This window comes from Suncus etruscus, chromosome 7 (assembly GCF_024139225.1).
Source record: "Suncus etruscus isolate mSunEtr1 chromosome 7, mSunEtr1.pri.cur, whole genome shotgun sequence".
NCBI classification, from domain to species: domain Eukaryota; kingdom Metazoa; phylum Chordata; class Mammalia; order Eulipotyphla; family Soricidae; genus Suncus; species Suncus etruscus.
The window spans coordinates 30589368-30615868 of NC_064854.1; the positions used below are offsets into that span (position 1 = coordinate 30589368).

General features: G+C 40.1%; 1 protein-coding gene across 8 annotated transcripts in view; it reads right to left on the reverse strand.

The window, feature by feature from the left end:
- The window catches only part of ABI1 (abl interactor 1), a 103780-nt gene that overhangs the window by 20274 nt on the left and 57005 nt on the right, over window positions 1–26501 (reverse strand). For all 8 annotated transcript variants that reach the window (XM_049777794.1, XM_049777789.1, XM_049777793.1 and 5 more), the window contains exons 3-6: window positions 15711–15887; window positions 7754–7768; window positions 6770–6870; window positions 2132–2272 (exon numbers count right to left, since the gene is read on the reverse strand). In XM_049777794.1, the coding sequence (XP_049633751.1) occupies window positions 2132–2272; window positions 6770–6870; window positions 7754–7768; window positions 15711–15887 (434 nt within the window). The remainder of the gene's footprint in view (window positions 1–2131; window positions 2273–6769; window positions 6871–7753; window positions 7769–15710; window positions 15888–26501) is intronic.

Here is a 26501-nt window from a genome sequence, read left to right on the forward strand (position 1 = left end):
ACCTTGTAGCTGAAAATGGAAAAACATTAAATCATAGAGTTAGGGGCTAGAGATAGCCTGGAAGTAAGGCATTTACCTTGCATGCAAAAGGATGGGGGTTTGAATCCTGGCATCCTATATGGTCCCCCGAGCCTGCCAGGAGTGATTTCTGAGCATAGAGCCAGGAGTAACCCCTGAACACTGCCGGGTGTGACCCAAAAACCAGAAAAAAAAGAAAGAAAAAATGTGCCCCTTAGAAAACAAAGTTAGAGGGAGGAGAGGCTTAGCCATGGAGGGTCTACTTTGCAGACAATCAGCAAACCATGAATCCTACATGCCAGTAATCTCCAATGACACAACTAAAGCATGCAATCTCCCTTGAGTACCATAATTCAAATGTGTACGAATACTACCTATTATGCAATTCCTAATGACTGGCAACTAAGAGGCAAAAATCTCGCCTATATCCAGTTTTTTGTTTGATTTTGGTTTTTGGGCCACTGCTAATGGTACAGAGCTTACTCCTGGCTCTGTGCTCAGGGATCACTCCTGGTGAAGCTTGGGAAGCCATACAGAGTCCATAGGAGTGTCAGGAATTAAACTTTAAATCACCTGCAGGCAAAGCTAGTGTCCTACCATTATAATCTCTCCAGTTCCCCAAAGCCCAAATTTTAAGACCTGGGAAATTAGAACATGTTTTAATTCTATGTCTGTGTGTGCACATACATGAGCATATCTGTGTTTATGGTTTTATATACATTTTATATATGTAAAGTTTATTGGAACACAATAGTTACTGATATACATGTTGCCTGTAGTTCCTTTCATATGCCACAATGACAAACCTGAGTAATAGATTCCATAATGGACAACAAATCCTAAAATACAGTTTTCTAAGTTGTAGTTTCTCTAAAATACCAAATAAAAGCTTAATAAAAATCAAGTATGGGGTTCCTCGCCTACATTAATGACAAGTAAAACTGAGTAATAAAATATATTAAGTTACATAATACAATTTTCTGGCTTCACAAAAGTGCCCCAAAATTAAGGGGGGAGGCTGGAGAGAGAAGATAGAGGCAGTAATTGGAAATGGGCTTGTGATTACTAGAAATGCTCCATTTTCTTGGTTAAGTAGTGGTTACAGGTGTGTTTTCAATTTGCATCAATCATCAATCACCAGGCATTCTGTTTGTTTTGCCAGTACACCCAGTGGTGATCAGGGGCTACTGCTGGCTCTTTGCTCAGGCAGCGCACAGGGAACAGTATGAGAGGACTGAGTTTAACAGGTGTCAGCTGAGTGCAAGGCCTTAACTTCTGCTCTATCTCCCCAAAACCAGATTTTCAAAATTCACTGATTCCTACAACATTTTAAAGAAAACAATTCATATACTAACAGCAGCTCTCAAGATATTCTTTAGCGCTAAATATATCTTGCTACCAACTTCCTAAAATGTTAAAATCACACTGTATAATTTCTGTCCTTTTTGTTTGGGGGAGGAGGGGGTTGAGCACCCAGCACACCCAGCAGTGCTCAGGGGTTACTCCTGGCTCTGTACTCAGAAATTGCTCCTGGCAGGCTCGGAGACTATATGTAATGCTGGGAATCAAACCTGGATCTGTCCCGGGTCTGCAGCATGCAAGGCAAACACTGTGCTCCAGCCCTGTGTAATTTTGGTATTTAACGTTTTAGTCCAGAAATTAAATAATATCCTTACTCATTTTTAAACGTTTTCATTTTATTTAGGGTTGGGGAACAGAGGCATACAGTTTGGATAAAATAAGGCCCAGAAGTGATTCTGGCTTGGTGCTGGGGGAGACCATTCAGTTTCTAGGAATCAAATCTGGCTTTCCTACATGCAGAGTATGTGCTCTTGCCCTCTGAACTATCTCACTCAAGGCTTGCTCTTTAAAACATTCTATAATGTGTATCTGTCAAGTCAAAATGAAGCAAAATTAGCATCCTGACAATAGACAGACCCCCCCCAAAAAAAAACCTTAAGAAAACAAGTTACTATGTTTATAAAAATATATTAAACATTATTATTTACAATTTTCACATTCTATATCAACAGAGAGTAATGCTTTGCCTTTGATACAGAACTTTATGGGAGTTTATCAGTCAGAACTACGCAGCCTCGACATGAAAGCTTACCTGTGTGTCCTGGGTCTCTGGTTTAAAGAGGCCGTCCTGCCCGGACTGTGTTGACTGCCAAGTCGAGCAGGACTTGTCATGTAATCATTGGGAACCGTTGGAGGTTTAACAGGTTCCAGGGTTTTATAAGGAGTATTCCGTCTAAAGAGAATATGGTTATGAGAAGCAGCAATAATTAAAAAGAAAAAGAAAATTATATAGACAATCCCAATTTAGGATTACCCCATTGCAGTCAAATAAAACAATCTTTTTGGAAAGAAAAAAAAGTTTTTAAAAATTCTCGAGTATAGAAATTTGTTTGTTTGCTTGTTTTTGGTTTTGTTTTTTTGAGTGCCACACCCATTGACGCTCAGAGGTTACTCTTGGCTATGTGCTCAGAAATTGCTCCTGGCTCAGGGAAACATATGGGATTCCGGGGATTGAACCCAGGTCCGTCCTGGGTCAGCCACATGCAAGGCAAACGCCCTACCGCTGTGCTATCACTCTAGCCCCTGAATTTTGTTAACATACAAAATAACATGTTACCCTTTCTCAGAAATATCACTGAAAAAGATTGTTTTGGGGTTTTGTTTATTTTGGGGCCACACCTTGTGGTGGTCAGGGCTTATACCTGGCAGTGCTCAGTGAACCGTATGTGGTGCTAGAAATTAAACCCCAGTCAGTCGCATGCAAGGCTTGAAAACAATGTTATAAAATTCTAATCTTATTTCTAAAAATAACCACTATAATTTTTAATGTTCAATAATATGAAAATGAAATATACAGTATTCACAAGATTCGTCATCCACAAGCATTACCCTTTATATTATGAAAGCTAAATCTGTTCTGCTATTTATTACTACCTACCTCTGTATGAAAATATATGGCTGAGTACATTCTGCTCTTATTTAGGGGAGACCATGTAAAGTCAGGTCTTAATCCTAGGGCTCCTGCATGCAAAGCATGCAATCATGTCTTTTGTTTCATTTTCCCAGCCCCTAAACAACGATCAAGATAAGGTGCCATTTATTTTTCAGTATGTTGCTGAGCCTTCATTAGGTGCATAAATGTTTAGGAATGTAAATTCTTTTTTTTTTTTTTGGTTTTTGGGCCACACCCGTTTGACGCTCAGGGGTTACTCCTGGCTATGTGCTCAGAAATCGCCCCTGGCTTGGGGGGACCATATGGGACGCCGGGGGATCGAACCTCGGTCCTTCCTTGGCTAGCGCTCGCAAGGCAGACACCTTACCTCCAGCGCCACCTACCCGGCCCCAGGAGTGTAAATTCTTTCTGATACTATATATCCCTTGATCATCAAGAAGTAACTTTCTTGACTTTTTGGAGCCTGAAGCCTATGTTATATGAAACTAGTATGGCCATCCGGCCTTTCTGAGGGAGTTATTTGATTTACAAAAACCTTTCAACCTCTGGCTTTAACTGTTTGCTTTGACTATTCAAACGTGTTACTTGAAAGCAGCAGAACGTTGGGTATAATTTTCTAATCTATCCTTCTACTCTATATTTCTTTTTTTTTTGGGGGGGGGGGGGATCACCCCCGGCAGTGCTCAGGGGTTACTCCTGGCTCTAGGCTCAGAAATCGCCCCTGGTAGGCACAGGGGGATTATATGGGATGCCGGGATTCGAACCACCAGCCTTCCGCATGCAAGGCAAACGCCTTACCACTGTATTATCTCTCCGGCCCCCTACTCTGTATTTCTTAATTGGTGCATTTAGCCCATTGTATTGAGAGATTATTGTCATGGAGTTTTGTGCCATAGATTACAGGAACTTGACATATCTGTGGAATTCATCTTATCTTAAAGTAGCCCCTTTAGTTCTTATAAAGATAATTTAAAGTCCATGAAACTCCTAAGCTGTTACTTATCTGTGAAGTTTTGTATCATGCCTTCCAATCTGCTGAGTAGCTGGGTAAAGCATTACAGGTGAAAGCATTACTCCATCATTGAGTTTTTTCACCATATCCCACCACTGTCTTCTGGCTTGAAGGGTTTCTTCTGAAAAATCCGCTGTAAATCTTAAGGTTGTTCCTTTATATGTACTTTTTTCCTTGGATGTTGCTGCTTTCAATATTCTATACCTATCGTTTCTGATTAGGATGTCCTGAAGTCTTTTTATATGGTTCTCTTTTAGCTGGTACCCTCTGACCATCCAGGATATGGGTGTGTGCACTCTCAGTTCTGGGAATTTGTTAGCAATAATGATAATTTCTCTCTTTTCTTTTTTGGTTTTTGGCCACACCTTATGGTGGCTCAGAGGTTACTACTGGTTATGTGCTCAGAAATGGCTCCTGGCAGGATCGGGGGACCATATGGGCTGTCGGGGATCGAACCCGGGTCCGTCCAGGGTCACCCACATGCAAGACAAATGCCCTACCACTGTGCTATCATTACAGCCCCAACAATAATGTCTTTAACTGTTACTTTTTTTTCGAGGTTGTCATCTTGGATCTCTGGGTCCCTGATGAATTCATCCCAAAGTTCTCTTGTCAGCTGTTTGTTTATTTTTAGGCTTTGTTCCATCTTGTGTTGCTGTCTGAAGGTTCTGTGTCTCATCTTCAAACTCAATGATTCTGTCCTCAGCAGCTGTTACTCTGCTGATGAGGCCTTCCTGCGAGCTTTCTATTTCATCTACCAAGTCTTTAGTTCTGACATGTCTGTTTATAGTTTTCTAATTTCTGTTCTCATGTCCTATGTCTTACTGGCTGTCTGTTCCATTGTTTGTTTGAGCTTGTTAAATATCCGAAGCATTTCCACTCTAAAGTCTTTATCAGAGATATTATATGGTGGCTGTACTCAAGATTACAATTTTTACCCACTACCTGTGGCAGGTTTCTGCGCTGTTTTTGTAGTTTAGGAATGCATCTTTTCCACTCGGTTCTCAGAGGTCCCATCGCTGTCAGGGAGATCTCTGGGGGAGTCTACTGAAACTGCTGCTTTGGTATTGCAGCACTGACTTCTGACATCTGGGCTGAGCCTGAAACTAGTGCAGTGGGCCTGTTTCCCACTGGTAGCAGCAAGTGTGACTTGTTGTTTCTTTTCAATAGGTGTTTTTGTCCTATATTATAATGTCTGAATATATAGCTTTTGACTTTTCAGAAACAAAGAATTTATAGAATAAAAAGGAAAACAGGATGCTAAAAAAGCTGTTGGCTGTTAATACTATAAAACGATGATTTCCCACTCACCAGCAAAAATAAGTTCCTTAGTTAAGTTAGTTCCTTAGTTGAGGTGAATAACTTTTAGAAATGTCACACTAATGGGGCCGGGCAGTGGCGCTAGAGGTAAGGTACCTGCCTTGCCTGCACTAGCCTTGGACGGACCGCGGTTCGATCCCCTGGTGTCCCATATGGTCCCCCAAGCCAGGAGCAACTTCTGAGCGCATAGCCAGGAGTAACCCCTGAGCATTACCGGGTGTGGCCCAAAATCCAAAAAAAAAAAAATAAAAGAAATGTCACACTAAGTGTAACATTTTCACTACACTAAGACTTGGGAAGAAGGAAGCCACCAACTCTTATCTTTCTTCCTTCAACAACTGGCCTTACTTCCTAAGTTAGTCTAGTATGAGAGGTCCTTAAAAAAACATCAGAAGCACAGTAAAGTTAATCATGGTAAAGAATCCTTGAATTAAAGGTACAAATTACTAGAGAAATCAAAGATCTGCAGGCTGCAACCAAGCTACACAAAACAGAAAGCTGACTGTCTCCATCCTGAAGCCTGTGGTCATCCTGAAACAACTCACTTTCTCCTCACACTTCTCTAAATAAATTTCTTTTAATATAAGTATTTTGTTTCAGTTAAAAAACAAGCATGGGGCTGGAGAGATATTACAGTGGGTAGGGAACCTGCCTGCATGTGGCTGATGTGGGTTCAATCCCTGGCTTCACTGGCAGGAGCAATTCCAAAGTACAGAGCCAGTAATAAACCCTAAGCAATACTAGGTGTGGCAAAAAAGAAAGAAGCAACAACAACAAAAAAAACACCACTGTGTAATAAATGTTGTGAATATAGTTTAAGATACCATATAGAATTCTATAGCCCATTTCATATTTTGATTGGGGTAAATTTAGATCATAAATGTAAATCTACACTTATTTATGGTGTAAAAAGTGTGATATATGTATTTTACATATATAGATGGGGTGAGGGGACAGTGAATAACACGGATGGAACCCAAGACCTCACTGGCTATGCATACAGCCTAACTTGAGTTCTATCCAAGCTCTTTTATTTTTTTTTTTAACTGAAACACTCTGAATTACAAAGTTATACAATTATTCATGACTCAGTTTCAGGTGTACAATGTTCCAACACCAATCCCTTCACCAATGTCCCCAGTTACCCTTCAGATCCTATTATTTCTTTTTTAAAGAAAGTTATTTATGAGCTCATTTGTAAGTATAAAAAGACTTCTCAAGTACAGACTTCATTGGAAAATATTACAAGACTCTCAAATTCATTCATTCATTCATAAAAATAAGAACCAAAATGAATTTTAAAAAAAAAACAAAGAGAATTCATCTCAAGGAGTCATATATATGTATAAAGATACATATATATACACATACACACACACTAAAATTGAAGATACATCTTTCCCTTTAGCAAACAAATTCTCTTATAAAATGTATCTGATTCTTACCCCAATGTTCCCCTGCCTGACATGGGAGGACTTGGTGGTTTCTGAGTAGGAGGATTTGTTCTCGACAATGTGCCAGTTCTTGCAGGCTGGTTATTTCCATGCTAAAATGTGGAAAGAAAAGCTTTTATTTTTGTATCAACTTGTTCTCTTGGTGTTATGACACGATGGTTTTATCCTCTTTTTTTTTTTAATATCAGAATATGAAGGATTCCCAGACAGTTCTAATAACAGACTTTGACACTTTTTTCAAATCAAGAACTGCTTACACTTGGCTTATCATATGATTAAATTTATAACTTATTGCTAAGCATATAGCATATAGTTTATCAAACTTATCTGTATTCAAATACTGAGTTTTTCAATAATTTTGAAATACATATATGAATATAGATAAAAAAACTGTCAATTTTCTAAATAATTTATCTGAAAAAAACACTTTTTTTGTTTGTTTGTTTGTTTGTTTTTTGGGTCACACCCAGCGGTGTTCACGAGTACTCCTGGCTCTGTGCTCAGAAATCGCTCCTGCCAGGTTCAGGGGACCATATGGGATGCCAGGATTCGAACCACCATCCATCCTGGATCAGCTGCTTGCAAGGCAAACGCCTTATCACTGTGCTATCTCTCCGGTCCCTGAAAAAAAAAATCTTTATTCTAACAATTCAATAACAAAGCCATGTTTGATGTCTGGGAAACCTCCTAATTGTAAGTCAATAAAAGCAAGGCAACTATCAAAAATGAGCAAAGCAATAAATGTTAGCAAAATTAATGTTCCTATATAAATGCAGATGTCAATATATCTTTGATATATTAATACATTCAAGCTAAATGTTGCTGATTTAAACTGAGTTTGAGTACATTTAATCTACATAAATCCTATAGGAGGAAAGCAGACAGACACAGGAAGTTTTGAAATTTTAGTGGCTCTGCAGCCTCTATCAATATAGAGGTAATACTGTGGATCAAATGAGAAGTAGTATCTCTTACCTTGGCTTTTAGCCACTTTATGTTGGCAAAAAGAGAGGGGGAAAAAGTAAAAATTAATTCTAAATAAGTTGCATCTTGACAGGACAGTTTTATACTCACACAATTACATTAATAAGTGCTTACTTACACAGCCATATTTCAAAATTATGTAAAGAAAAAGTTATCTATAAACAGTAGGAAGCATTCATCTGTCATTTAGTTTTCAAGAGAACATAGTCACACAAAAAACTACCACCTAATTAAGTTCATCTCATGTAGATCAAATAATTTATTAAGTCAGTATTATATCTTATTAGACCAAGCTAATTTATGGGACTAATCCAACTAAACCAAAGTTGACTGTTTTTTTAAAAGACCTTTGATATGAATAAGTACTATTACAAATTAAAGGGCTAATCTAAATACACACAGATATATAAGACCTAAGACTATCATATAATGAATGACCAATTATGAGCATTCATTATTTAAATGGTATTAGTTTGAGGCTGAAGTGATAGCACACAGTAGGGCATTTGCCTTGCATGCGGCAGACCCGGGACGAACCATGTTCGAGCCCCAGCATCCCATATAGTTCCTCAAGCCTGCCAGGAGTTATTTCTGAGCACAGAGCCAGCAATAACTCCTGAGCATTACTGGGTGTGGCCCAAAACCAATAAAACAAGCAAACAAACAAACAAACAAGAGCTTAAAAAGGATAAACTTAAAATTCAAACTCAGAAGTTGCTTCCAAAATTAGTCCAGGACTTGCCACCTCAGGTTTTATAAACAAAATCATGATGAGACTGCAACTGCTAATCCAGATTCTAAGCAATAAACAAACAGGGTTTGAAAACCTCTTCTTTATAATAGGCCAATAACAGTAAAATGATTACATGATACTCTAATTCAAAGCTGTCTTCACATTTAAGCCAAAATTCAATTGTAGAAAAATTGCTGATCCAAACACCTACTTTTTTTCAATGATGACCAAATTACACACAAGATATAATGACCTAAAATGGGCCAGTACCAGAATTAAGGAGCTTGTCTGGCACATAGTTGACTCCAGCTTAAAATCTTGGCACTGCCACTGCATATGGTCTCGTAAGTATTGCCAGGAGTGATCCCAGTGCACTAAGCCCTATGCCCTGGGCAATATCCTTTTTCCTCAAAAATAAGTCCTAAAGTGGGGTTGAAGTGAAAGTAAAGCAGGTAGAATGCTAGCCTTGCATGCATTCTCAGGTACACTGAGCACGCCAGGAGTGATCCCCTCAGCATTGAGCCAAGAAGAATAAACTCTGAGCACTGCCAGGTATGCCCCCAACCAAAAAAAAAGAAGTAGTACAGTATTGTTACTTTTACTTTTCCACAAGCCTGCCAGGAGCGATTTCTGAGTGCAGAGCCAGGAGTAAACCCTGAGCACTACCAGGTGTGAACCAAAACCCAAAATAAATAAATAAATTAAATTAAATGCACAATTTATTTGAAAACAATGTCTGAAATCTCAGCTCTTAATAGCTCATTTCATACTTGAATATAAAAATTAAATTTGCCTAACAAAATAAATAACAAATAACAAAATAAATAACAAAATAAATTTGCCAACAAAATAAAATATACTATGATAGCATTACAGACATAAATACTATTTTAAAATACTTATATATGACTGCAAACATCTCTTATTTGTATCAGGTGAATAAAAAATATTAAAGTGGGTTGGAGTGATAGCACAATGGGTAAAGGCATTTGCCTTACATGAGGCTGACCCAGGTTCGATCCCAGGCATCCAGGAGTGGGGCCCGAGAGAGAGCATAGTGATAGGGCATTTGCCTTCATGTGGTCGATCCAGAACGAACCTGGGTTCGTTTCCTGGTATCCCCCAAGCCTGCCAGGATAGATTTCTGAGAGCAGAGCCAGGAGTAACCTCTGAGCACCTCTGGGTGTGGCCCAAATCAAAAACAAACAAAAACATTAAAGAAAAACCCAACAACTTAACATTTAAGTATAAAATGGTCCCAAATGAAAGAATAAAAGAAATTCTTTAGGTCAGGAATTAAAAAAAAAAAAAATAAAACAGGGCCCAGAGAGATAGCACAGCGGCGTTTGCCTTGCAAGCAGCCCATCCAGGACCAAAGGTGGTTGGTTCGAATCCCAGTGTCCCATATGGTCCCCCGTGCCTGCCAGGAGCTATTTCTAAGCAGACAGCCAGGAGTAACCCCTGAGCAAAGCCGGGTGTGGTCCAAAAACAAACAAACAAACAAACAAAATCAACAATTTAGTTGAATTCTGCTACTTTGTTTTGTTTTTTTCGGGCCACACCCATTTGATGCTCAGAGGTTACTCCTGGCTAAGCGCTCAGAAATGGCCCCTGACTTGGGGGACCATATGGGACGCCGGAGGATTGAACCGCGGTCCTTCCTTGGCTAGCGCTTGCAAGGCAGGACACCTTACCTCTAGCGCCACCTTGCCGGCCCCGAATTCTGCTACTTTGAAGTCAAGTAAACTTTTCATCTCTTTGGAGGTCCTCTTTTTTTTTTTTTTTTTGGAGGGGGTTTTGTTTTTTGGGTCACACCAAGCAGCACTCTGGGGTTACTCCTGGCTCTATGCTCAGAAATTGCTCCTGGCAGGCTCAGGAGACCATACGGGATGCAGGGATTCGAATCATCGACCTTCTGCATGCAAAGGCAAACACCTTACTTCCATGCTCTCTCTCCGGCCCCTGGAGGTCCTCTTTTAAGAAAGTATACATACACAATGTATTGGAGTTGGGCAATGTTGGAAGGATTCTATATTTTATAATTCAAAATATTATGATTAGTAGCAACCTACATAATTTTCCAACTGAAGGGGCAGGAGCCAATAGTACAGTGAGTGGGGCTTTTTGCCTTGCACACAGTTGAATTGGGTTCAATTCCCAGCATACCATATGGAGCCGAATGCACCACTAGGAGTAATTCCTGAGGAGCCAGGAGCAACCCTGAGTACCACTGGGTGTGGCTCAAGAGGGGAGAGGGGAATTCCCACTGAAACAATACCAAACAAACATCTAAACTAAATTTACAGCAGAATTCTCTTTGATTCTTCCCCATTTCTTAGTCCTGAATTAACAACCCCAAGCTTTGTAAGCCATAAGTATTGAAAATAAGCCCAATTCTTTTTCTGAAATGTTTCAGTAAATCATTACAAATTTACCATTCCTGGGGTTGGAGATAGTGCATGAGATCAGGCACATGCCCCTGTACCCGGCACTGGCAGGTGGAGGCCCAGACAACCAACCACCTGAGTGGTATCAGTGATCTTGGCACCACAGGGCCCCAGTACTGAATCCCAGGCCTGCTGTCTAGGTATCACTGGAGTAGTCCCAGTACCCCAGAAGCACTCAGAGCATTTAAGAGCCTCACCTTAAAAAGCAAAGTATTAGGGCTGGAGAATAGCGCTGGGGTGTGTGTGAGAGGGTGTGGGTAGGGCATTTGCATGCACATAGTGGAGCTGAATTCAAACCCCACCCTCCCCCAGCATTTCAAAGGGTTTCTCCAAGCCTTCCAGGAGTGATTATTGAGCGCAGAACCAGGAATGTGCGGTCCAAAAACAAATATGAAAGTATCACTACTGGGGCCGAGAGATAGAATGGAGATAGGGCATTTGTCTTGCAAGCAGACGGATGGTGGTTCGAATCCCAGCATCCCATATGGCTCACTGAGCCTGCCAGGAGCGATTTCTGAATGGAGAGCCAGGAGTAACCCCTGAGTGCTGCTGGGTATGACCCCCAAAACCGGAAGGAAGGAAGGAAGGAAGGAAGGAAGGAAGGAAGGAAGGAAGGAAGGAAGGAAGGAAGGAAGGAAGGAAGGAAGGAAGGAGGAGGGAGGGAGGGAGGGAGGGAGGGAGGGAGGGAGGGAGGGAGGGAGGTGGGAAGGAGGGGGGAGGGAGGGAGGGGGAGGGAGGGAGGGGGGAGGGAGGGAAGGAAGGAAGGAAGGAAGGAAGGAAGGAAGGAAGGAAGGAAGGAAGGAAGGAAGGAAGGAAGGAAGGAAGGAAGGAAGGAAGGAAGGAAGGAGGGAAGGAGGGAAGGAAGGAGGGAGGGAGGGAGGGGGGGGGGAGGGAAGGAGGGGGAGGGAGGGAGGGAGTGAGGAAGGAGGGAGGGAGGAAGGAGGGAGGGAGGAGGGAAGGAGGGAGGGGGGAGGGAGGGAGGGAGGGAGGGGGGAGGGAGGGAGGGAGGGAAGGGGGAGGGAGGGAGGGGGAGGGAGGGAGGAAGGGAGGAGGGAGGGGAGGGAGGGAGGAAGGGAGGAGGGAGGGAAGGGAGGAAGGAAGGAAGGAAGGAAGGAAGGAAGGAAGGAAGGAAGGAAGGAAGGAAGGAAGGAAGGAAGGAAGGAAGGCAGGCAGGCAGGCAGGCAGGCAGGCAGGAAGGAAGGAAGGAAGGAAGGAAGGAAGGAAGGAAGGAAGGAAGGAAGGAAGGAAGGAAGGAAGGAAGGAGGGAGGGAGGGAGGGAGGGAGGCGGGAGGGAGGGAGGGAGGGAGGCGGGAGGGAGGGAGGGAGGGAGGGAGGCGGGAGGGAGGGAGGCGGGAGGGAGGGAGGGAGGCGGGAGGGAGGGAGGGAGGGAGGAAGTAGGGAGGGAGGAAGGAGGGAGGGAGGGAGGGAGGGAGGGAGGAAGGAAGGAAGGAAGGAAGGAAGGAAGGAAGGAAGGAAGGAAGGAAGGAAGGAAGGAAGGAAGGAAGGAAGGAAGGAAGGAAGGAAGGAAGGATATCACTCCTATATACCTATTAGAAAGTCTTAAAATCACCAATAACATGCAAAATGTCTACATTGTAATATCTTTGAGGTGATAAAGAAAAGCACACACATATTATAAAGTATTCATAAATTATAAACCAGGCTGCTGAACTGTTAAGATTTTTGTTACTACTGGGCCAAAAAAAAATTTAAGGGAGGAGATTTGATCATGCATCAGCAGTGCTTAGGAATCACTTTTGGTGGTGCCCAGATACTATATTCAGGCCTTGATTGATAACGTGCAAGACAAGTATCTTTAATCACTACGTTATTTCTCTGGTTTCTCAAAAATAAATTTAAAGTGCTAGAGACATAATGTTTTGCCTTATAAAACATTCAGGTCTAGTCTTTTTTTTTTTTTTTTTTTTGGTTTTTCGGCCACACCCATTTGATGCTCAGGGGTTACTCCTGGCTAAGTGCTCAGAAATTGCTCCTGGCTTGGGGGGACCATATGGGACACTGCGGGATTTAACTGCGGTCCTTCCTTGGCTAGTGTTTGCAAGGCAGACGCCTTACCTCTAGCGCCACCTCGCTGGCCCCAGGTCTAGTCTTGAATACAAGATTCATCTTTTTTTCTGTATTCCTTTATTTTCTGATCTCTTATCTTACATTGTTCTAAAAAGTGATACTTTGTCTATATTTTTAATTCTTTCCAAATTACCTAATAAACTTACATGTACCATCACTTCATACCATAAAATAGTGATTTTGTAAAAAATCATTTAAATAAAATACAAATGCTGAAACACTAAAATTTATGTTATGAAGAAAATACGGAATATTGGGCCCGGAAAGATAGCACAGAGGCGTTTGCCTTGCAAGCAGCCAATCCAGGACCTAAGTTGGTTGATTTTTTTCCCAATGTCCCATATGGTCTCCCATGCCTGCCAGGAGCTATTTCTGAGCAGACAGCCAGGAGTAACCCCTGAGCACCACCGGGTGTGGCCAAAAAAACAAACAAAAAAGAAAAAATATATGGAATATTAATTCTGGGACACAGAAATTGTAAGACAAAAGTTGGTAATTATACAAATAAGTATTAATATATTCAGAGGACATTCTAATTATTTTTAGGACATTCTGTATGACTTTTGTTGAGAGGAACATACCTGACTTGGGAGAACCATGAAATACCAGGAATAAAAACTGGGCTACCACATGCAAAAAAAAGCATGTTTCCAGTATCCTTGATACCTCCCCCTTCTTTATTTTAATCCTCACCCCTATTTCTCCCCCTCTTGCAATGTAAGGAATCAAAACCAGAACCTCACACATGCAAGTACTTTACCACTGAACTACATTCCCAAGTCTTATGTGTGTATTTGAAATATCTAAATGTCATAGTCAAAAGTCAAATAGTAATATGAAGAAATATTTGAGAATTAACAGTAAATTTCCCTAGTAAAATAAAAGAAAATGCAAATCAATAAAATGTAAAGTGGTCAAACTATTAAAAAATATAAAATAGGGACTGGAGCGATAGTGCAGTGGTAGGGTGTTTGCCTTGCACGCGGCAGATCCAGGATGGACCTCGGTTCGATCCCCAGCGTCTCATATGGTCCCCCAAGCCAGGAGTGATTTCTGAGTGCATAATCAGGAGTAACCCCTGAGAGTCACCAGGTGTGGGTCCCCTCCCCTCCCAAAAAAAAAACCCCAAAAATAAAATAGATGGCCAGAGTGATAGTATAGCAGGTTAGATGTCTGCCTTGCATGCAGCCAACCCAGGTTCAGTCCCTGGCATCCCATATGGTCCAATAAGCCTGCCAAAAAAAAAAAATTTTTTTTTTTTGGTTTTTTGGGCCATACCCGTTTGATGCTCAAGGGTTATTTCTGGCTAAGTGCTCAGAAATTGCCCCTGGCTTGGGGGGACCATATGGGACGCCGGGGGATCGAACCGTGGTCCTTCCTTGGCTAGCGCTTGCAAGGCAGACACCTTACCTCTAGCACCACCTCTCAGGCCCCCAAAAATAATTTCTAAGCAAAGCCAGGAGTAATGCTTGTGCACCACCTGGTGTGCATCCCCCCCCCACAAAAAAAAAAAAAAACTCCAAAAAATAAAATAAAATAAAATTGAAGTTTTATATCTAATGGTACTTAAGGCTACTCCTAGCTGAGTTCCGAGGGGTTGTTTAAGAAGTATTCAGGGAGGGGCCGGTGAAGTGGTGCTAGAGGTAAGGTGCCTGCTTTGCAAGCGCTAGCCAACGAGAGACCACGGTTCGATCCCCTGGCATCCCATATGGTTCCCCCAAGCCAGGGGCAATTTCTGAGCGCTTAGCCAGGAGTAACCCCTGAGCATCGAACAGGTGTGGCCCAAAAAACAAAACAAAACAAAAAAAAGAAGTACTCAGAGAACCATGTAGTATTGGGAATTGAACCCCAGGCCCTGCATGCAAAGCATGTACTCAGCATGCAAAGTTATATTCTCTCCATCCAAAGAATGTAACTTATAATTATAAACACAGCCTCTTTATATAATTAAAAGATTAATTTAAAAATAAATTTGAGGGGCCAGATAGATAGCATGGAGGTAGGGTATTTGCCTTGCATGCAGAAGGATGATGGTTCAAATCCCAGCATCCCATATGGTTCTCGAGCCTGCCAGGAGCAATTTCTGAGCGTAGAGTAGTCAGGAGTAACCCTTGAGCACTACCGGGTATGACCCAAAAACCAAAAAGAAAAAAAAAATTTGGAGGGGAAGAAAATGATCTTTACACATGTACAAAATGAGATACTATGCAACTCTAAGAGAACAAAATCAATGTAATTAGTAGAACATGCATGGAACTAGAGAATATGCTAAAGTCAGTCAGAAGGAAAAGGATAGGTAAGGAATGATCTCAATTATATGTCAGACTTAAAAATACACAACAAGGAAGCAACAAAGGTTCAAAGACAACAAAGTAAAAGAACTGATCCACACAATTGTGTTTGTGTGTGGCGGGTGGGGAGTGGTGGTGGTGATGGTAATAAGAGGGTGGGCTAGAGGGAGGGATATTAGAATCCCTGGGAGAGAGGGCAGTTATATTGGTGATGAATGTGGTATTAGAATTATTTTCATAAGAAACCACTATTAAAAATACCGTAAGTCACAAAAATAAAATTTTAATAAAAGTAAAACACAATAAAAGAAAAATAATTATTTTATTTTCTATCAATATATTTACTACATATGCAAACTAATATGCCAATATAATATAAAAATGCCTACCTTGACACCATGGCCCACATCGTCCAGAACCGTATAGTCAATAGGCTTCCGAATATACCTTACTGGACGTTCCATATTTGCAGGTGCTATTATTTTGTGAGTTCTTGATGTATTCTTATTTGTTGTTAAAATACCAATCTCTCTTCGAGCCACTTTTTCTTTATGAATGTCCACAGTCTGTATTTTTAATTTGATAGAAGAAATTATTATTTAGCCAACAAACAGTATATACATATAATACCCTATTTATTTAACCAGATTGGCCAACAGGACTAGATCACATAAATATTTTCCAGTGAATACTATTTCTTTTCCTTCAAAAGTAAGCAATTTCATATTCTCCAGGTTCAAAACAAGGATTATATAAAAGATAAAAGCACCAAATAGGGGCTGGGCGGTGGCGCTGGAGGTAAGGTGCCTGCCTTGCCTGCGCTAGCCTAGGACGGACCGCGGTTCGATCCCCCGGCGTCCCATATGGTCCCCCAAGAAGCCAGGAGCAACTTCTGAGCGCATAGCCAGGAGTAACCCCTGAGCGTCACAGGGTGTGGCCCAAAAACCAAAAAAAAAAAAAAAAGCACCAAATAAAATTCTTTCCCACCAAAATAATTTCTTTCCTAAAAACTCTGATTATGTGGAAAGTAGAGATACTGCTCTGAATACCTTCTATTTTATTTAGTGGGGATGAATAACCCCCCCGCACTGAATCAGAAAGATGTCTTGTTAATTATGTGTACTCTAAACCAGTTATTAAAATGGTTATTTAGCTAGAAAGATGGCTCAAAATTTATCCACGATTTAGCTGAAATAGCTGGACCATATTCTTTTTTTGTTTTGTTTTGTTTTTTGTTTTTGTTTTTGTTTTTTTGGGGGGGAAGAATCACACCCGGTGGTGCTCAAGGGTTACTCCTGGCTGTCTGCTCAGAAATAGCTCCTGGCAGGCACGGGGGACCATATGGGACACCAGGATTCGAACCAACCACCTTTGGTCCTGGATCAGCTGCTTGCAAGGCAAACGCCGCTGTGCTATCTCTCCGGGCCCGCTGGACCATATTCACGCAACCATTCAAATTAAGTCTCAACTCACTAGCCAGGATTGTTATGAATGGTAGAATTACTCTTGACTTAATCCTTATAGGCTAAAGTCAAATAGGTCCATTACCTAGCACATCCTCAAATAAGTAGATTAATAATCTGAGTGAAGGAAAAAGTCAGCACAAAAACTTAAGAAAGCTAGAATCTCAGAAAGCACAATTTAGGTTAATATTATGAGGTCTCATCCTAAGAACCTGTATAGAAGCCATAATTAATATTTCATGAGATTAAACAAAGTTTCTTAAATGCCTCTGCCCCAATTTCTGTTGAACAGATTAAAGATATTGCCTCCCTTTATTCCATACTCTCTTGCTAAGTAAATAGTTGTGAAATGTCTCCCTTTGGGTCATTTTGGTGGTGCCTGGAAAGCATCCCCAGGTAAACATTTATAGAGCTGGGTACCAAACTGGAGTTGGTTGCATGTACAATCTCTCCAGTTCCAAACTCTATTCTTATTAAGAGCTGTTAAAGAGGGGGCCACAGTAATAGCCTAGCAGTAGGGCATTTGCCTTGCACCCTGGGCGAACCTGGATTCGATCCTGGCATCCCATATAGAACCCCAAGCCTGTCAAGAGCGATTTCTGAGCAAAGAGCCAGGAGTACCGTAACACCCTGAGCACCACCAGGTGTGACCCAAAAACTTAAAAATAAATAAATAAATAAATAAATAGCTGTTAAAGAAAGACTATAAAAATTACAAAACCAAGTTGACACTTTCTTTTTAAAAGATTAAGCAGGCCATTAGATGAGCAGAATGATAATTGAAAATAAGCTGTACTGAATGCAGATTCAAAAGGAATGGTTAAAACAGTCCAATTATACTTAGAAATAAAAAAAAAAATGGGGCCAGGAAGGTGTAGGTCGGACCGAGGTTCGATCCCCCCGGCGTCCCATATGGTCCCCCCAAGCCAGGGGCAATTTCTGAGTACATAGCCAGGAGTAATCCCTGAGCATCAAACGGGTGTGGCCCAAAAACAAAAAAAATAAATAAAATAAAAACATTATTTTCTGAAGCAGTGATATAAAATCTAAATTTTGTGAGTAGATAAGATTTTAAAATTATCTTTTAAGATATGAATAATTGAAACTATTGTGCAGAAATGTATTCTTACAATGATACTGGCTTTTCTTCCTCTTAACATTTGGGGGTGGAGAAAGCATTGACTCCTTTGAAAGAGGACCCATAAAAATCCTTTCTATTTATCAAGACAGAGACAGAGACAGGAAAGAAGCATGATGCAGCAAAACTACTAAATATCTCACATATTTCCTACAATATATTGAAAGCCTTACTACTCTCAAAACTGCCCTGACAACACAGGAATAGCATTATAGGTTTCAAGCAAAGAAGCTTGTATGTAAGTAAAAGCACAGTTAATGCTTGTTGAATAAGTACAGATGAAAATCAAAACATTTTTACCCTGAATAGAAAGAAGAGTATGAAAGGAATAGAAAAAGTATAAAAGAGTCCTGAGACAAGAACATAGAGAAAGCCTTCAGCCAAGAAAGAGACAATCTTTGTCTGTTACTGCTTATTTGGACCAGACTCTGGAAATGGCACCATGCCCAAATTCTCTGTTACAGAGCTTTGTTCAATAAGCTTGAAACAAGGTCCCAATCAACTGCAAAGTTAACTTGATTCAAAATGACCTATATAGACACACTATAAAATAGATCTATTTAGAAAAGATGAGCTGCAAAACAGGACTCCACTGAAAAAAACATAGTCTGAAACACTTTGATTAAAATTATTCTGAAATAGTTTGCCCTGAGAAAATTTTGATCTGCCACTAATACTTTGGCCCATACCCAATTTTAGTACCACCAATGACATTTCTCTGTTCCTTCCCTTCTTGCTTTAAAAGTGACACAGTCCATATGAAAATTATACATCCATTCAAAATTCTTTTTATGTTTAACTTTTTTTTTTTGGGGGGGGCACACCTGTTGATGCTCAGAGGTTACTCCTGGCTATGCACTCAACAACTGCTCCTGGCTTGGGGGACCATATGGGACAATGGGGAATCAAACCAAGGTCCGTCCTGGGTCAGCCGTGTGTAAGGTAAACGCCCTACCACTGTGCTATTGCTCTGGCCCCTTTGTTTAACTTAATGAATATCACTTTTTTTTTTTGGGGGGGGGGGGGTTGGTCACACTCGGCAGTGCTACTCCTGGCTCTACACTCAGAAATAGTTCCTGGCAGGCTCAGGGGACCATATGGGGTGCCGGGATTCGAACTACATCCTTCTGCATGCAAGGCAAATGCCTTACCTCCATGCTATCTCTCCAGCCCCCACAGAGGTTTTTTTAAGGTCAAATTACAAGCTTTTTAAATTAAGATAAAAGAAAAAGTCAGGGCCAACGAGGTGGCTCTAGCAGGGGTCTCAAACTCGAAGGCCGTGGGCCGTTTGCGGCCCTCCATACAACATTTTGTGGTCCTGCCCTAGAGGAATCTTTTTTTGTTTTGTTTTGTTTTAGTTGTTTGGGTCATACCCCCCAATGTTCAAGGCTTACTAGTGACTTTGCACTCAAGGATCACCCCGACTTTGCCTCCTGCGGCCCCCAGGTAAATTGAGTTTGAGACCCCTGCAAGGTAAGGTGTCTGCCTTGCAAGCACTAGCCAAGGAAGGACTGTGGTTAGATTCCCCGGCGTCCCATATGGTCCCGCAAGCCAGGGGCAATTTTTGAGTGCTTAGCCAGGAATAACCCCTGAGCATCTAATGGGTGTGGCCCGAAAAACAAAAAAAAAAAGAAAAGAAAAAAGAAAAAGTAACAGACTTTCTGTCTTAAACGTATCAATACCTTGCTTATATAAGGAATGTTAACTAAACTGATATGACAGATTAGATCACTTGAATACCCTTCCACTACAACTACCTATACATGCTGAGAATGACAGAATCTTGAAAAATTCATAGTCCAGATTTACACCTTTATGTAAGACTTGCTATAGCCAACTAACTTCCAATGTCATCATCGCCACAAAGAATCCTATATCCATTCCTCCCATCCCCTTCCCTTATTCTTCAGGTAACCACCACAGTTCACAGTCTACAAGTTACTCTGATTTTTTGCCAGTTCACATGTAAAGCTGTGTTATTTTGACCTACTAAATGTGTGTTTATGTAATACAGCAGCTACAGGAAACTAATACACAGATGTTACACATGGACTATACACACACAAGGGTCCTAAAGTATAAATAAAATTCTAATTAGTCTTGGATTGAGGGTATCCCTAGAACATTTTGCTCTAGGACTACAGCTTGTTTATCTTTTCAATGGAAAAATTTAAGACTGAAAAAAAAGATTTAAAGGACAGAATATTAAAATGTACTTGCAGTCAAAACCTTTAAGATATACATAGTAAATTTACCCTCAGTAAGAGGCAAAATACATACGCATGCATACAGAGCTATTAAGGCTTTCAAGAAAGGTTAATCCAAAAGAGAATATTAATCCAGATGAAATGACATGAATATACAAAATTAGATCATGTGAATTTAATACAATTAAAAAGCATACTAAAGGTACAAAAAAAGAGGATGAAGCTCAGTGACAGATGTATACCACACATATATGAGGTCCTTGGTTTAGTACTTGTTACCAAAAACAAAAGTGTAACTGCAATTATACCCCATTAAAAAAAAATCATGCTGTATTTCTTTTAAATCTCTCTACATGCTTATGTAGAGACAAAGCCTAAATAGGAAAACCTTGAAAGTAAAAAATTAAAATCAGTTTATATTAATGTAATTATCTCAAAATATGCTATAATCGATAGAGTACTTTATTCTGTAATAATGCTGTATTTTATGTGAACCCAAATATTTAATAACAATTTTATAATTTACACTTTGCTTTCAGGAACAACACAAGGCCATTAAAGAAAGGCTTCTTGCATACCAACTTCAAGGGTGAAGGGAGAATTTGGGAAAAATAAACATGTAATTTTAATATAAAACTTCACATAGCTAGAAAGGAAACCAGCTAAAGGAGGATTTAAAAAATCTAAAAATGGGCTTACAATAGTGATTTAACTGTCTTCATTTGGGTTTTCGATTTATTTGTCAGGTAAAATTGAGAGATATGGGTCAGAGAGACAGTTCAAAAAGCATGAACATGCTCTATAAGGAAGGAGTCCTGAATTCATCTCTAGTACCACATGTACAATGAATATCCAAAAAACAGACAGGGGAGACACAATTAAAACGAAGTTCAAGTTTGTAAACTATTTTTAGAAATAAATTCTGCTATAACTACACTTACATTTTTGTTTTGTTTTGTTTTGTTTTAGGACCACACCTGGCGGCGCTCAGGTGTTACTCCTGGCTATCTGCTCAGAAACAGCTCCTGGCAGGCACGGGGACCGTATGGTATGCCGGGATTCGAACCAACCACCTTGGGCCCTGGATCGGCTGCTTGCAAGGCAAACACTGCTGTGCTATCTCTCCGGCCCCTACTTACATCTTAAAAGTCTTCAAGTACCACCGCAGTTAAGATGCCAAAGAATTTTTAAATTAAATAAAATTTTAAAGGCAAAATAATGCAAAATAAATTATTCAATATCAGTTAAAAAGAAAAGTATGACAGTAAATTCAATTACACGCAAAATATTTTAAAGTATAAAATGCTAAATCTGTTGTAAATATCTGGTTCTTTATAAGTACCATTTTTTAAATGCTTCAGGTTTAGGAACTGGGGCAACAGTAGAGCAAGTAGTGCACTTGCCTTGCACGCCAGGTTCAATCCCTGGCATCCTATATAGTCCTCTGAGACTAGCCAGGAGTAATTCCTGAATGCAGAATCAGAAGTACTCTTGAACATTACCGTGTATAGCCCCCAAAACAAAATAAAACAATAAAAGCTTCAGGTTTAGCATTTGATTTTATTTTACTTGATCTGAGGTCACACCCAGGTTTCCAGAATCATTCCCAACAAGATACTTTGGGAGATGCCCTGGTGGGGTGGTAAGCCAAGGATCAAACTTGGGGGGGCCTCCTGTATGCAAAGCAAAGCATGCATTCCATATATCTCTCGATTTTCTTCTAATTTTAAAGAGTATTACAGAATTAACAAGACCCCAAACTAAAAGCTTATAAAAATTGTACTTTTAGTTGAATAATTAAAATTTTGTTTATTTTTTACTTTTTGTTTTAATCAGAAAAAAACCCTGAAATTTAAATCAAGTTTTCTTTAAAAATTCAGAGTATCGGGGCCGGAGAGATAGCATGGAGGTAAGGCATTTGCCTTTCTTGCAGAAGGATGGTGGTTCGAATCCCGGCATCCCATATGGTCGGTCCCCTGTGCCTGCCAGGAGCGATTCCTGAGTGTAGAGCCAGGAGGAACCCCTGAGCGCTGCCGGGTGTGACCCAAAAACCAAAAAAAAACAAAACAAAAAAAACAAAACAAAAAAAAAACCCAGAGTGTTTACTTTTATTTGCTGCACAGTGATTTACAGTATATTAGTGATAGGGTTCAATGAATACAATGTTCCAATACGCCACCCTCTTCCAAAATGGCTGCTTCCCTCCCCCACCAGTGTTCACCACCTGAATTCTACCACCCACAAGGTAAACTCAATTCTGTATGAAATTAATACGTCTATAATTTGGCAACTAAATCTGAGAGAACATTGGATACACTCATCCTGACTAGTATTCTGTTGGCCCATCCCCCATTCTTCCTGTAACCTTACCTGCTAATAAGACCTGTCCATTTCTGGAAGGTTTGGCCTGAGGGGATTAAGGGGAATTCAGCAAGAGAGACGGAGGAAGAAGCAGGGCAAGCTGATGAGAACATGCTTAAATAGGTTTAATATTGTAGGCCACACATGTGGTGGCTAGGGCATGAATAAAGCTGTTATCTCTTGGAACCTGCCTGTGGATGATTTCCTTGCAGCTACCCTGAAACCAGCAAACCTGACAGCTGGGGGAGTTGGCGACAGGAGGTCCTGGACTGGAGGAGAAAGACCTCGCATCCCTCTATCACCATCCAGCCCCATCCAAGGGCTGTTATGCAATAGTATTCCACACATTAACTGGCCTGAAACTTTCTCTTTTTTTGTTGTTTTGGTTTGGTTTTTGGTTTTGGGACCACACCAGGTGACGCTCAGGGGTTACTCCTGGCTATGCGCTCAGAAATCGCTCCTGGCTTGGGGGACCATATAAGACACAGGGGGATCGAACCGTGGTCCATCCTAGGTCAGCGCATGCAAGACAAATGCCCTACCGCTTGTGCCACCACTCTGGGCCCAGTATGGAACTTTCTTTTTTTGTTTTTTATTTTGGGGCCACACCTGGAGACACTCAAGGGTTACTCCTGGCTCTGCTCAGAAGTCACCGCTTTCTAGCAGGTTCGTGGGACCACGTGGAATGCCAGAGATCGAACCCAGGTCAGTCGTATGTATACAAGGCAAATGCCCTACCCACTGTGCTACCACTCTGGCCCTGTAACTTTCAAGAAGTATCCAAACTATTAAAATCAGAATAAAGTCATGGGAAGTCTTAGGAATTATTACAGTTAAATTATTACTTAGATACCGAATTACTAAATGCTTTTAACTAGATCCTTTAATTATGAAACTACTCAATATTTATGTGCTTTATGAGGATTAAATGTTAGAAATACATCTACGTTATTATCTAAATCAAGTGATTATACTAATTATTGTATTATGTAGTAGAACATGCCAGAATCTAGAAAATACACTTCAAGATACACAGGAATATTAGTGCACAGTTAATGCAAGTTATTCTCAAACAGCTCAAAACAGAAAGTTTTGCACTTGCAACTTTGCTGCAAGTTTAAAATTGCTACCCTGAGGGACCAGAGAAATAGATAGTACAAGTAAGGTTGTGCTTCACACAGCCATTTCAGAGTTCAATCCACACATCCAATATGGTTCCCCAAGTTCTACCAGGAGTGATTCCTATATACAAAGTCAGAAGTAACGCCTACGCATTGCCAAGAGTGCCCCACAAACTAAAAATAAATAAGATTTTAAAATAAAAGTCTACTAAAAATAAGTAAATAAAAGTTACCCTCCTAAATGTTTTCAGTCATCATAGTTATTTACTGATAAAAGTGAGAAAAGATGAACAGCTGAAAATGGTAGAGAGTACTAGCCAAGTCCCTGTGCCACTGAAGTCACTAGCTGCACCCACCACCTACAACTGCCTTCTCGACAATACACTTCTTTGTAGAGACACGAATCTGACCAAAACTACAGGCATGCCAGTATTTGAGCTGATATCACTAGGACATATTTGGAGTGAGAGCAGGAACCCTCCCCTCACTGTCTAGTACTCCCAGGAGCTCTAGCCGCCAAAAACATGACCCATAAAAGCCACAGTATGAGCAATAGTGCTTGGAATTCCTAGAAAACTCTCTCTTAAAAATACTGTCATCCAGGGCCAGAGACATAGCACAGTGGTGTTTGCCTTGCAAGCAGCCGATCCAAGACCTAAGGTGGTTGGTTCAAATCCCAGTGTCCCATATAGTCCCCCGTGCCTGCCAGGAACTATTTCTGAGCAGATAGCCAGGAGTAACTCCTAAGCAATGCCGGTGTGGCCCCAAAACCATAAATAAATAAATAAATAAATAAATAAATAAATAAATAAATAAATAAATAAATAAATAAATAAATAAATAAAATACTGTCATCCCCATAGGAATACACTAATGTAGATGCTAACGTATATCTGAAGCCACCTAATGTTCAGAAACAAAATAATTAACAGAATGATCAACTAGCAAAAAGAGTTTAGTAAACCATCTTACAATGAGTCAATAACCTCATTGTGAAATACAATAATTTTCACAAATTTTCTTGTACTTTCTTTTTTAATAATTTCACTCCCATTGACCTCGAAACAAATGTATTATGATCAACTATGTTATAATGGTCTTTAAATAAAGTAATTAATATTTAAAAAATGAGAAAGGAAGTAATTTTAATTGAATCACTGTGATACAAAGTTGTTTATGATCAAGTTTCAAGTTTCAGGCATACAATGTTCCAACACCCGGTACATCAATATGCATTTCCTTCCATCAATGTCCCCAGTTTTCTTCTCATCCCGAACCCCCAGTCTGCTTCTATGACAGACTTTTTCTTCTCTTTTTCTTTTCCTTTTTCAAAAGGAGCTTATTTTACACTGATTTTTAATTGTTTTTATTGTTTATTGTCAGGTGGTACTGAAAGGCTCTCAGCTCTGCATGAGGTCAGGCTCTATGCCCAGGGGTCACTCTCCACATTTCTGGGAGAAATAAATACTGATGTTCAGAGTCGGGTCCCGGTATACAAAGTATGTGTTCTAGTCTATTGCACTATTACTCTAGTTCCTACTCTAAATTTTCCCCCATCAACTGAAACTAAAAGGGTATTCCCTCCAAAACCAAAACAAGTTATTATTCTCTAAATTTTCGTTATCACGCTAATGAAAGATTCCGTAATCATTCACACTAGCCTCATTTCGCTTTTATTTGCTGAATAAATAATACATAGAGGTCAGGTACTGGGAATAAAACACATACTTATTAACAGGCCTTAGGAAAGCATGCGTTAAATAGGAATATTAAAAACTATTATAGGTTTTTGTTTTATCTGTCACTTTATTATTGCTTATTATATCATAGTAAATGCAATAAAAACAAAGTATAGAATAGAGATCATTTAACAAAGAACTCTAACATGTGTACAGATGAGAGGTATGACACAAAGAAGCATTAGAGAAAAAACACCCTTTAATTAAATTCAGAGTAAGAGTTCTAGGATCAGACTGTTAGCTGGGTGATACATGTCTGTAACAATAAACATCAGGACATTCTGACAATGACCAAGAGCACTTATTATCCCAAAGCTTAGTCATAAAATAGGAGAATGAAATGAAGGTAGATGTCAGGTCTCAAAAATGCCAGTTAATGAGCAGGTCTTCTGGAAACATCATGAAAGACTCTAGGCTTCGTCCTAGGATCAGTACAAAAACTAAGACCACCAACTACGGAAGAGTGATTAAAACAACAGTGATGGAAGAGAACTTCTAAAACCGTAAAGAAAGACTTCATCCTAGGCTCCATTCTTTGACCTGTGCAGATATCAAGATCTCTAGATACAGAGGTCTGATTTTAATCATCCATGACAGAGGAGAAGGTTTCCATACACCACAAAAGGACCTAGGAGAGAGTAAATGAACATGTAGGAAGTCTGTAGCTATTCCCATGACAGTATACTCCAAGGGTGAAGAAACCCTGTATCTCTTAGGCCATGGGAATTCCCTTTCTAATTTCCCCCAATATTTACTATGCCTCTGAAAAAAAAAAAAAGAAGCAGAACAAAATACTTTTTTTTTGGTTTTGTTATTGTTGTTGTTTTTATCTTTTTCATTTGTTTGTGCCTTGTTTTGTTTTTATTTCATGACCGTAGTTATTGTGTGGTGACTGTCTTTATTGTTGTGGTGTTTTTTGGATTTCTGTTTGATTTCTCTTTTTGTATTGTGTTTCTCTTCCTTTTTCCCTTTCTTCTCTCAAATTGATATTTATAGCCTCTAAAAGGACTCCCCGCCCATTTTTTGCTTGCTTGATTTTTGCCCCATTTTATTTTTTTTCTTTTCTTCAAACAGAACCACATAACTTGAACCATCTTGTTCCACCTCACAAATTGAGGGGGAAATAATGGAGGGTACCAAGACCAAACAGT